This window comes from Geotrypetes seraphini, chromosome 19, assembly GCF_902459505.1.
Source record: "Geotrypetes seraphini chromosome 19, aGeoSer1.1, whole genome shotgun sequence".
Taxonomy (NCBI): domain Eukaryota; kingdom Metazoa; phylum Chordata; class Amphibia; order Gymnophiona; family Dermophiidae; genus Geotrypetes; species Geotrypetes seraphini.
In genome coordinates this window covers 1,678,746-1,692,329 of record NC_047102.1, presented here as the reverse complement: position 1 = coordinate 1,692,329, position 13,584 = coordinate 1,678,746, and the positions used below count along the sequence as shown (strand labels likewise).

General features: G+C 42.8%; 1 protein-coding gene across 4 annotated transcripts in view; it reads right to left on the bottom strand.

Annotated features, from left to right (window-relative positions):
* The window catches only part of MPPED2 (metallophosphoesterase domain containing 2), a 94,157-nt gene that overhangs the window by 59,923 nt on the left and 20,650 nt on the right, over positions 1-13,584 (bottom strand). For all 4 annotated transcript variants that reach the window (XM_033928754.1, XM_033928751.1, XM_033928752.1 and 1 more), the window contains exon 3: positions 11,377-11,558. In XM_033928754.1, the coding sequence (XP_033784645.1) occupies positions 11,377-11,558 (182 nt within the window). The remainder of the gene's footprint in view (positions 1-11,376; positions 11,559-13,584) is intronic.

Below are 13,584 nucleotides of genomic sequence, written 5' to 3'. Positions count from 1 at the left end.
TGACCTAGGAAACCTCTGTTTCAGGGGGGGGGGGAGGATAGACTAAGGAGTTTCCTGAGGAAATACTTCTTTCATGGAAAGAGGGTAATTGATATTCGTGGAATGGCCTCCCAATGGAGGTGGTGGGAGTGAAGACTTTATCTGAATTTAAGAAAGCTTGGCACAGATGCATTAGATCTCTAAAGGGGAGGAAGGAATAGGACACGGCATGAGTAGGCAGACTGGATGGGCCATATGGTCTTTATCAGCCTACATGTTCTCTGTTTCTAGAACCTCAGTATTCCATCCATTGAAAAGGTCAGGTTGGCTTACAAGAGGGGTAGGAAACTCCGGTCCTCGAGAGCCGTATTCCAGTTGGGTTTTCAGGATTTCCCCAATGAATATGCATTGAAAGCAGTGCATGCAAATAGATCTCATGCATATTCATTGGGGAAATCCTGAAAACCCGACTGGAATATGACTCTCAAGGACCGGAGTTCCCTACCCTTGGGTTACAAAAATACAATAGTTACATTACATTGCATAAATTCTTTATACCGCATCTACCTTGTGGTTCAGTGCAGTTAACAGCTAAGAGATACTAACCATTTGTAGTAATAAATTAATCAAAATATTTACCAAACAAGTGGTTTTTCAGCAATTTTCTAAAGACTAGATAAGTGGTTGGCATTGATATATAAAAACTAACTTGTTTGTCCCACATAGCAGCCAAATATGCCAAAGTTTTACTAAGAAATTGTTTATAAACACGTATCTTTTCAGATGGAAAGTCAAAAAAATCATATCTCGCGCAAGTGTTTTCTAGTAGTACAATTGAAGCGATCCAAAAGATAGCTGGGTAAGAGTCCATTCAAAGCCTTAAAACATACACAACCAAATTTGAAAACTATTCTGACTTCTATTGTCAGCCAGTGAAGTCTACAGTAATACTGTGATACGTGATCTGATCTTTTCAATCCGAAAATCAGCCGTACCTTAGTATTTTGAATATTCTGCAACCTTTTTACATTTTTCTTAGAAATCGACAGATAAAGAATATTGCAGTAATCCATTGTACTGAGAAAGAGAGATTGTACCAGCAATCTGAATGAGAAAAAAATCAAAGTATGGCTTAATTGTTCTTAATTTCCATAATAAGAAGTGAGATTTTTTTAACTAAAGAAGTAATATGGAAATCGAAAGACAGTTTACAATCAAGGTAGACTCCCAAGATTTTTATAGTCGGCAAGATGGACTACATAGTGCCGTTTAGATTTATTGAGTCCTCCTTGATCATATCAGAAAAGATTTTGTCTTATCTGGGTTGAGTTTCAACCTAAAGTCATTCATCCATTCTTCTACAACTGCAAGGATCGACTGAATTAGAATCAAAGTGTCATTTGTAAGAGCTGTCAAAGGTTCTACTATGGTGATGTCATCTGCATAACTATATAGCTTTACACCCAAAGATGAAATTTGAGTTCCAAGTGGAGCCAAGTATAGATTAAACAGCGTGGGTGATAATGGGGAGCCCTGAGGGACTCCACATGAATTCTTCCATGTGTGAGAGAAAGAATTATCTAAAGGAACTTGGTAAGAGCGATTTGATAAAAAGCCTCTAAACCAGTTCAAAACATTACATGGTGTGGTTTAGGGTGGTCAAAGGGGGGGCAATGCCCTCAAGCAAACTCAGAGTGTGTGCATACGCACTTACTAGCCACAGACAAATACCTGTTGGTTTGAGGTGAGGAACACCAAGAGTGATCCAGCCAGCCAGCACAGTCAGACTAGCAGAGCACATTTCTCACTCTGTTTATCTTTCTATTGATGATGGACTTTGTCCAAGTCAACATTTTCGCTGTAAATGGGCCATCTCCATAGAATGTTTTCCTTACACCTCTCTTCCAAAATTCAAAGATCTCAATACACAGCTACTCCTTGTTCTTATGAACTACCTTTCTCCTACCATCTATCACCAATTCTGTAGTTCTTTTCAGATTTTTATTATAGCTTTTCATCGTAAGCTGCCTAAATGGAACCTCCATGCACCATATATCAAATTGCAATAAAACTTGGAAACCTGGAATGGAAAATGGCGGCTCTGTTTTGGGCCCTTTTGGGTGACTGCCAAGATGTGACCTCAAGCTGCATCAGGCTATTTCTGTGTGGAGGTGTTTGCAAAATACCATCCTATGTGATCATCTAAATGGCCTGTATGAGACTCCATCCAGAATGTTTACAGGTAGTGAGAAATTAGCAAGTCTTAGTAAGAGAAAAAAATTCAAAGATGTGGTGTGTAAATGCAAACTGGAACAGTCAGGATGGACGTCTACTGTATCTCCTCTACATGTCGAAGGCAATTTTGGGACAAAAAATGGCCCAAGACTGCTGTGACCCTTTCCAGCCTTCTCTCCCTCCCTCCCTTCCACTCCCGAGTTCAGCATATTCCCCTCTCTCTCCAACCCCTGTTCCTGTCCCACAGCTCTACCTTAAAATGGCTTCCTCTCTCTCTTTAGAGGTTGCTGATGGCAGCAGCTGACAATCCTGGTTTAATGAAGCCATTTTAAAATCTAAATTTCTCAACTTATTACATGGGTAATAAGATAGATCTATTTTAGGGTGTCCACACATCTCACCAATACAGCAAAACACTCATTTTCAGTGCTGGAAACAGGAACTGTGCCAGAAGAATTTATGTAGCGGTACAGAAAGATATTCAATCTTTTTTGATTGCTTTTGCTGTTATATGCATCATATGCAAAGTTTGGAATGCGACAGTCCTTCTGCAATTCGATTAAAACTAAATTGAAAAAGCAAAAGCAAACCACATTGGTATTGTATTAAGCTAAAACGCAAAAAATGAATCCTAATCAAATAAGCAAAAGCCATCTCCATTTCCAGACTTTCAAATGCATTTTCTTCCAATCCATCATAGATCAATTTACATGGTATTTTCCTCAATAAGCCAAACAAAATCATAGGTTCCAATTGACTTAACCCATATTGGAAAGTGTGAAAGCAAACACTCCAAAATACAATTACTGCAAACAAACTCCATTTGCTCCACTCAAAAGGGAATTTTCCAGAGAACATTTTATTGCCATCAAATAATATTTCTGAAAGCATTTCAATCCACAATTCTATTTTCTTTTCAGAGACCCACTCACAGCGTAATTTAATCTGCCATGCAGAAAATCTCCTGATTCTGAGCTGATGCTGGAGCAGTCAGTATCAAAGCTCACACATCTGGTGACAATTTTAATAATTTGTACCTTAGCAGGAACAGCCAAACCAATAATCATGGTCCAGCAATCTCTCGTGTCTCAGTGCTAGTAACAGCCCCTTTTGTTTCCTTCCCTTACAACTGTAATCAAGTTCTCTCATTGGAAAAGAGACAGTCCTGAAAAGCAGCAAATTAACAAGGAACACACACAAAATGTAGCCTCAGCCGCACTGTTTTGCTTTTATTTCCACGCATACATATGCGAGCACAGGTTTTGCTTGATCAACTTCGGGATCTTCCTTAGGAACAAAAATTGTCTCTTCTTTATTTGTATCGAGATTCCTAAAGTCTCCCTTTGTTTGGCTTGAAAGTATACCAGAAGCTAAATCCATCCCTGAGAGTTATTAGCAACTGAGCTGAATGCAGGCTTTAACTGGACTTTTTTGAATGCCTCATGAGTTTTCTAGAATTTACTATTCCAATATAAAGTCCATTTTCAACTGTAGTGATTCCCATTATTAGCAGTAGAAAATGAAGACTCACAAATGATCTCTTCTTCAGAAAAGCATCTGGAACAATACTGCTTATAAGCAAGCTTATTTCAACAGAGTTGAATGGCTGTTTGAAATGGAAAACAAAGCACAAGCTACGGCCATGCAATGATTAAACAAAAGCCTGAAATTTGAAAGAATACTTGCGTTTTGACAGTGCCAAACAATAACAGTCCTGCCTCAAGGTCTGTTTCTCAGCAGCTCTGCAGGGTTCATGCTCGGTTCCAGACGCCAGGAGGATGTAGAGACAGAAGTGCAATCCTCTTCCCAAACCAGAAATGGATATTTAAACCTTGGGCTGTTGTATTCCATTTGCCACCAAACAGACTCTCACAGCCCAAACACTTCAACGCTACATTCAGATTTAGAAAGCATGAAAACTGCCACACCTGGACGTGGAGGTTTCCTCTCTAGGACCAAACACTGCCTAGTTGGTCACATGACAAAAAGCTACCTCAGAAAGGAAGTATAGTTGTTTTAACTAGGTCAAGCCTTTTTCTCTATCTCTGGTGGATTTAGTCTAATTTGGATCTCAGCTCAAAGGAGCCTTTGCACTTGACTACAGGAGATAATCCATGTGCACAACCGGGTGGGGACGTATCTGTACACAGCACCTGCTCACACTCTGCGTGGAGACCACCTCCTCTAGGGCTGTGCAGGTTTCTTTTTGCATCAAATAGTAATGAAGGCCAAATGCAAACTACGGATTCAGTGGACTTGCCCAGATCAAAAAATTCATGGTTAGAAGCGCTGGTTTTTGATGATCCACCAACGGACATTTTAATCACCTTTTTAACAAAAAGGGTCCGAGATCTACAACATAAAAGTTAATGAATTAAGAGGCCCTTTTTACAAAAGCTTAGGCCATGCTAAATGCAAAGAAGCTTATAGGAATAAAATGGACTTCTTGGCTTTTAAATGCCTGCTAAGCTTTGGTTAAAAGGTCCCCAAAGTGGCCAGAAATGCCAGACAAATAGCTGGTTTTCACCTTGTCCCACATTCAGTAAAGTGACCTGATCTGGGTCACACATAAGTCACTGGCCAAGCTTTTTATCCATGTAGTTAGTGGCAGACACACATTCTGAACTGCGTGAAACACGCCAGTCCTGAAGCAGCATCCAGAAAAGCTCTACTTTACCACCAGAAGAAAAACAAGGGGCCCAAGAAGAAGACAAGACTGAGAAAAGGACTGGCTTGGAAACTGGGCAGGTGAGACAGATCTTGTAGTCCTTATGATCCCCCTAGCGGAGGAAAACGCTGTCTTTATCTGATGTCAATTTCTACCTCTCTTGCCTTTTACCCCTCAGATGGTGAAAAACAACTGTAAAACTTAATTCAGGCTTAAGAACATAAGACTAGCTTTATTGGGTCAGACCAATGGTCCATCTAGCCCAGAATCCTGTTTCCACAGAGACCAACCCAGGTCAAGAAATGGCCTCCCCCAGGTCTCTCTCAATAACAGACGGTAAAAGCTTTGATTTGCCAGTAGCAAAGGGGTTAATTATCTGGCAGCACATTGGTCCAGAGGCTGCCAGTCCTGCAGTAATAAAGGCAGTAATTAGAGGAACATTTATTAACACCCTAGTACAGGTAATTATCACAGTGTACTGTTTCCTGGTCCCTGCTAACCTACATTCCTGTATGCTTGTTTCCAAGGGCACATTAATGGCTGTGATCCTGAGCAAATGCCAAATTAACATTTTGGGAATTAAGCCCTAAAGCTAACAAACACCAGAAGTAAATACAACAAAGAACCCAAGCACTCCATTTCCCCCACTCAGGAAGAATTTCTCCAATGTGTAGAAGCGTCACAAGCAGCTACGTGTGGGTCTTACTGCCGCATAAGGAGAAAAAGACAAGCAGAAGCAGTCCACAATAGGCCAGTGCCAGCCAGCTAGCTTTAAATTGAATTACACAGCCTACTAATCTTTATGACTAGATAAATATTCCTTGAGCACATTCCACCCAGATCAGCTTTGCATTTTCCTTCCCAGCATTCCAAGCTGCTTCCTCACCCCAAAACCATTGTTTGATGCAAAATGTAGTACACTGCACTGAATGCCAGCCATGCCTGCGCCAGGGCTTCTCCCCAATAACCTACCCTAACAGAAATAAAATTCCTCTTCCCTTCTTGCACCAGCAAACGGAATGAAGGAGAGGGACTCCAGAAAATGTGCAATAAGCTGCCCCTACGAATGTGGCGAGACCTTCACCAAAAAGTTTACAAGCCCTCGTAGCCTCTGATTTCCCATTATTTTCTGACTAAGCTTAGGAGCAATGCTCTAGAGCAGGAGTAGGCATGCACTGCTCTGCCTCCTTGAGATGCAAATCGATCTCATGCATATTTATTGTGGATATCCTGAAAGCCTGACCTGCCTGTGGCTCTCGAGGACCGGAATTGCCTACCCCCGGCTCTGACATTTAGGCAATGAATACATGCGTAAAAGTCAAAATTCCGCCTAAGATATCTTACCAAGTGAACATACGACAGATGGGTGCACACAAGGGCAAAGTCTGGGCAGGGCTTCACATGCAATTCGATTGATAAACAAGCCAATCAGCGCCAGTAATTAGTGCATGCATCTTTAGGCGCATGCATTCCTGGAATTTGATACAGGATAAGGGGGATCCATGCCAATTTGAGCTGTGAGAATTTATGCCAGGCACTAGTCTGAATATCCTCAGGACCAAAATTGGGCGCGGACGCAATACACACTCTGAGTGCTGTTTATGGAATAGCACTTAGCTCTAACTTTTTACCAGCACCATTTGGTTTGCTGCCATATATAGAACCCAGTCATAATTTAGTGTGTCTCTGTGGTTAGAGCTATAGCTTCAGCACCCTGAGTTGTGGGTTCAAACGCCACACTGCTCCTTGTGACCCTGGGCAAGTCACTTAATCCTCCAACCAGGAGAGAGAGAGAACATGCTTGAAGTGCCTGGATGTAAAGCGCTTTGAGTGTGGTTGCAAAACTACAGAAAGGCGGTTCACAAGTCCCAATCCCTGTGCTATGGGTGCAAACACTTACACCACATCTACAGCTGCTGCAACAACCACTTGTGCATCTAATCGGTTCCAGTCGTGTCCTTGGTAGAAAATGCACCAATCTACCACCCCTTCAGCCCCCCCTACACGAGCACTTGTTCGGAGTGTGTCAGCTCTGACCATCTCTTGCATGTACAATATATAGTGCTGCCTACGCCAAGTACGGTACTTGCTCCAATCACGCGCGTGAGCGCTATTATTCTATCAATTGCATAGGAAAAGGTGGTGAGATTTTTAGATACTGCGCTTGACATATTCTACAGACACTTATTTTGTAGCTGGGTAGGAAACCTGGACATGTCCTCTTTTTAGAGGACTATCTGGGTTCCCGGATGGACTTTCCAAAACCCAGCAGTTTGTCCAGGTTTTGGAAAGCCTCGTCAAGCTCTGAGCATGCACAGATGATGTCGCACCCATTCACGCAGGCTCGAGGCCTCCAGACGCGGCCAGAGCTCACGTCACTCCCCTATTAAAAAAAGCGCACTGGTTGCCTATTCCTCATTGGACTCGTTAAGTTGCGCTGTTAACATTTAAAAATCTAAAAACCAACGAACCCGCCTTTATAGACAGACTTCTTATTCCATATGATGCTCCCTGAGCTCTACGATCCGTCTTTCCACAAACACTCTGTCCCCTCACTAAAAATTATCGGTACCCGTCGTGCCTCCATTTTTTCTGTTACAGCACCCATGACCTAGAACGCCCATCCATCTTATATCATTGCAGAACAAAATACAGACAAAAGTGCTTTCTTTTGGAAGATGCCTACGAGTAATTGATCCTTTCTGCTCTTTTGAGGCCTCTTTACCTTTACCTCCACCCTTTTCTTAGTCCCCCCCCCCCCCAATTTTTAAAGCTTTATTTTACTGTAGAATGCTTTGAATTTTATGATTAGCGTTTCATCAAAATTTAATGAAACTATGAAGAGGAGGCTTTGAGAGGCAAGACTAGAGGCGGAACGGGTCGGGGCCATGCATCCGGGTTTGTGAGGCTCCAAATATGGTAACCCTATAGCTGGGGCGATGGAGAGTTAAGGGGAACTGAACCCGGCTCACAGGCCATTGCATTAACCAGTTGGCTTTCTCCTCCACTATTGGCACTTGACATTAGATGCCTTTCACACCCCGACTCCTCTTCAGATGCGTCCCGACGAACAGATGCAGCGTTCAGCCACATTTGTTCTTGATTGACAAGACTGCCACCGATGAACATGGCTCTTTGCACCGAAGGGTCACGCAACTTCATAGAGGAGACTTTGAATGAAAACAATTATAAATTTGAATGAACAGTGTTTAAAGCACTTAGCAATCACCAGGTCAAGTGGTTCTGCAGTTACAAGACCCCTGGGACACCTTCACACCAAAATAATGCTAATAAATTCTGTGGGCAGGCCCAAGGGGTCACAAAGGTCACCTGGGACATAAATCAGCTGAGATTTTCCTGCAGAAAAACAGATCTGCTAATGAGAGGAAACTCCCTAGAATAAGCCCCAACAACCTGGTGCTGACAGAGGCAAGCCCTGAGGTGCCTTTGAATAGCACAGGAGGCGGTGGAAGATTCACTGTGAAATGTTCTTTTAAAATGACAAGATCCTGGAAAGAGGACAGGAAGCAGTGTTACAAAGTGCAGTCTAATGGGATGGCATACAAGCTGCCAAGGAATTGCCGCTGCCCTTAGGTCAAAGACCAGTGCTCTAAATGAGTCCAGCCTCACCTGCGTACGTTCCAGTTCAGCAGGAACTTGTCTAACTTTGTCTTGAATCCGTGGAAGGTGTGCGAATACTAGGCCAAAAAATGATAATACTACTACTAGTTATCACTGCTATAGCGCAGAAAGGCATACATTTAGTAGACGGTCCCAGCTCAGAAGAGCTTACAACAGTGTTTCCCAAATTCTCCAAGCCAAGTACTCCTAACACATATCAACCAAGTCCCCTTGACTACCAACCAGCAGAGATTTTGAAATGGACAAGAAACGCTCTACTTAAGACGTGATGACATCATCAATGATGACCTCATGGTAAGTCAGGAATATAATCATTCCTTAAGAGATCTAAAGTTTTTGGTGATCAGGCAGTTTCATTTTTTTTTCATGGGGTGATATTTCTCAAGATCTGACTTATCATGAGCAACATGTGATCTACGCTTGGCACCCTCTTAGCCTAGTTGGGCCGAATAAAGAGACAATGAACTGTGCTGTGATAACAGATGCCATGAGGTCATCGTTGATGATGTCATCACGTCTTAAGTAGGGCATTTCTTAAGCATGCTGATATTCCCATTTTTCTTGTCATTCCCGGTATGAAGATTAGTTATTGTTGTGGATTATAATGAAATAAATTTTTGTTGATTTGGAAAATGTGAAAAAATAACACGTTTCCTGCTGAATCAAAGGTGAAACACAATTTCGTGTTGGGGAAGAGGATTGCAGAGCTTTATCAGGAAAGACTGGATTTGGGGATAATTTTATAGAAGCTTTTGGCTTGGTTTGAAGAAGAACATGAGCTTTAGATTTTTTTTGCATTCTGGGATATATGTTTCGTATTTTTGCACTGGGACATATGGCTGAAGGAAATATATACACTGGCAGCCTGATTAATTGAAAAGCGGTGATTGTAATCTTGTGGCGATGATTCCAGCAAGATAAATGATGTTCTATATCAATATTTGCTTATTAATATTACTGGGGGGGGGGTTATGATGTTATTTATTACACTGTGAAGGACTCTGCTGCCGGTGTGTTAGGTCTTAATTGACTGAGCATTATCGTTTGGATTTTTATTTTTGTATAGTATTAGTTCTGTAGTGGAACGGATCTTATGGATATCTCGTAGCCTGGGCCTGCTCCAGGTCAACTGCCTTGCCTAAAGACCACAGAAAGGATGGGGGAAGGGAGCAAGAGCCGACTGCAGACCCCTTGGCAAGGTCTTTTGCAGCTCTCAAGGTATGTGTACCACGTGCTGGGAAACTGTCAGAGAAGAGCACAGAGAAACCAGATTACTCTCATCTGTCTGATCTTTGCCGATCAGCTTATCTAGAAAATTAGGAAATCTAAAGGATCTCAAGTTTTCTCATTATTTATATGCTAAAATAACTTAGTACAGAATTACTTTCATCACAGCAAATTAGGCTCCGAGTCTATATATGTTGCCTAAAATATCAGCGCCGACTACTGTGGCGCTGTGCGTGATTCTATAAAAGTTAGTTATACGCTACCTAAGCAGTCTTCGGCATCACTAGGCATCCTTTTAGGCACACCGTATTTATGACATGATTTTCTTGGCCTAAGTTAGGCACTCAACAGCACCTAAATCCAAAGCACGCCCCCTAACCACGCTCATTGTTAGGTAGGCACTTTTAGAGAATCACGCCTACCAAGTTACTAATTCTAATTGAGGGTGATTAAGCTACTACTACTATTAATTATGTCTAGAGTTCTACCAGAGTCACAAAAGAGACAGTCCCTGCTCAATAGAACTTACAATCTAAACATGATGCCAGGGTGGGGGATACAGTCAAGGGGATGGTTAAACGACTGGCTAGGATGGGGAGTAGGGTTATGAGTTGAAGGCTGTCTCAAAAAGGTGGGTTTTCAGCTTACTTTTGATCAAGGGAAGGGAAAGGGCGTGGCAAACAGATTCAGGTAGTTTATTCCAGGCATAGGGGGGCGGCGAGATGAAAGGAACACAGTCTGGGAGAAGGGCACAGATAAAAGCAATTTGTCTGAGAAAAGGAGTTCTCGGGGAGGTGCATAAGGAGAGACCAGGGGCTGCAGAAAGAACACACTCGTAGGTTAGTAGTAGGAGTTTGAACTGTATGCGAAGGCGGACAGGGAGCCAGTGAAGTGCTTTGAGGAGAGGGGTAAGGATGTTGGCCGAAGATAAGAGCTGCTTTGGCAGGAAACAGATGTAGGGTGTATTACGTAGGGACAGTGCCCAGATCCCATCAGCGGCATGTGACATTCTCTAGCGCTGGAACATTGATGGAGTGACCTGTCATTTTCCCCTGTGCTATTTAAATATTTGGAGTATCACAAATGAATTATCTGGATTTTGGGCAGCTACATACATTTCTGCCCACTTTCTAGATTTACTCCCCCTCAAGGGTTAACAAAAAGCCTTTGAAAGGGGAAAACCAGCACCTTGGCTTTTCTGGGAATACAGGAAGTGCACCAAAATCCAATACTCAACAGATAGACATACCAAAAACTATGGTAACATGAGCGTGCTGAAAACATGATTGTAATGGCCTTAAAGTCCCGTGACACTCCTCCACCCATCAAACCAGATAGAAAAGCACAGAACTGACAGTGGACTCAGCATCAGGGAGGGGTACCAAGGCAAGGGGAACTAGAAAAGTATCACCCTAGGAAGAGCCCACCAGCACGACATCTTCTAAAAGCCTCAAAAGAGAATCAACTTTAAACCAACGTAAATACAAAGGACTATTAGTGCACAGCAGTAGACGTGTCTCCAAAGCTATTACAAGCAAAACAGAAAAATTTTACACAGAAATTCACTTTTAATAGAATGAACAGAGTTCCAAGCGCTTAAATTAAATGAGGAAGTAAGCTCTTACCTAACCAGTCGTTAAACTTCTTCACCTCGGAAGGTAGCCCCAGTTCAGTGAAGTCACCGGTGTGCAGAAGGATGTCCCCGTAAGGCATCTGAATACCATCGGTCCGGGAGTGTGTGTCCGAGACACAGACAAACCGCGTGTGCCCTGCCGGCTTCGGAGTGTCATAAGGGATGGGGTCGACCCTGAGGGAGACAGAAGACATCCCATTACAGTACGAGAAGCCAGAGCTAGGAAGGCCCCTTTGTGGCTGGAACTGAAGTAGCCAAAACACAGAGGTTTTGTGTTTTCCTTGTACTCTCAGGGCCTGATTCTACAAACAGCGCCTAACTTTTAGTTGTCAATCAACCGCTAGGCATCCTTTATAGAACCACTCCTAGTGGTACTCAGGCATCCTTATGCGTTGCTAGGCATCATGGAGGTAGATGCGAATATTAGGCCTAATTTACAGGCCCCTACCTTGAACACCTAACAATGCCTAAGTTAACCTTCCCTGACCAGGCCTACTTTTCAGGTAGGCATCCAAGGGGCTTCGACTTAGGCCTTGCTAGGCACCGCGTGGAATTCCACGTGGTGCCTAGCAAATTTATTGATTTTTTTTTTTAAATGAAAGATCATGGGTGTGGTCAATTATCACGCCAATTAAGCTTGTTAACCTAGTCAGGTCCTCAGTGTTCAGTGCTCTGTTCCATGTCATCTTCTGTACACCATTTGGAGCTTTCCTGGCTCGATGGTTAATAAGTTTGGTAAGCGAAGTTAAATTGACAAGGAACACTGAGAATGGGAAAGAAAACCAAGCAGACCATAAATGAAGAAAAGAAGGACAATTAGAGAATCAGAAAGAAGATATCCAGCATCATTTGGCACAAAAAGCAGACAGAAATTGCAAGCAGTGATAATGTAAGGAGCATCCTGTCTACGAATGTTGCACTCACACTACAACTTGCATCTTGAAAAACAGTAGCTGAGATTTGCTCTCTTAGGCTTCCACGACTGGCATCGTGATTGTAGCAGGTTTCCAGGTCTCACCGTGTCTTTAAAGACACATTGCAGACCTCACAGCATACCCTGAAGAAACGTCGGTCCTTTCTACATAGACGCGGCGAGACCCGGAAACCTGCTACAATCAGTCACTGAGATTTGTTTCTGGCCGTTTAGGGACACAATCGGTGTCATCACAGGAAAGCTATTTTCAACTGGCTACTGCTCCAAAAATACTGTGGTATGTACAAAGCCAGGGCTTCCTACAGGGCACCCTTGAGTCACAGAGCTCCCTGCCATCCTTCGCTTTGATTAGCGTAATTGCCACTTAATTACCAAACCCCCTTTTACTAAGCCATGGTAGAGGTTTCTACTTTGCTCCGATGTTGCTCCTACATCCATAGAATTCCTGTAAGCGTTGGAGCAGTGTCGGAACGTTTAACTCCCCAGGCCACTCTACTGCGGCTTAGTAAGAGGGGGGGTAAGTTCTTAAATTAAATATTTGGGACTTAACTACTAAACACAAAACAGGCTATGAGCGTTGGGAGCAGCGCAGAGCATTCAACGCATTGGCATACGCTAAAAACTGCTATAGTTAAATGTGTATGATTTAACTGGCTAAGATGTGTGCTCGTTGGCCTCAACTCCCCCCCCCCCCTTTATTCCCTCCCACGTACTCACCAACCTTCAAGCTAGGCACTTTCTGGCTGGCATTCACTGCATTTGACAAGAAAGCTAAACAAGAATATGAAGAAGAACTTGCCAAAGAGGCAAAAACTCATCGCAACAGGGAGTCCTTAGGAGTATGCTTAGGGAGGATAAGGCCAAAGTGGAGAGACTGAGGGAATTCTTTGCTTTGGTCTTTACGGAAGAAGACTAGATTTGGCTTGGATTGATTCTATTTGATAGACCACTTTACAATACTAATACATTAGCAATGAGGGCTACATTTTCAATCATTAGAACATTTTCCCTCTCTGTCCCTCTGGGCTACCAATCTAATTATAATATCTGTGCAAGAAGTATTTAAATACATGCCAGAGAAATAGCAAGAGAGGAGAGGTGTACTGTGAATACTATAGGCAACAGAAGACGGACTACGGTGAGGAATCGCATAGGGTTCCATAGTAACTCGGACAGAGACAAGTTCTGCAAACCTCTGTTTGTTCTAAATTATTCAGTTTTCGAAATGGTTTGTCAAAGCCAGGACAAATACATCATTTAATGCCT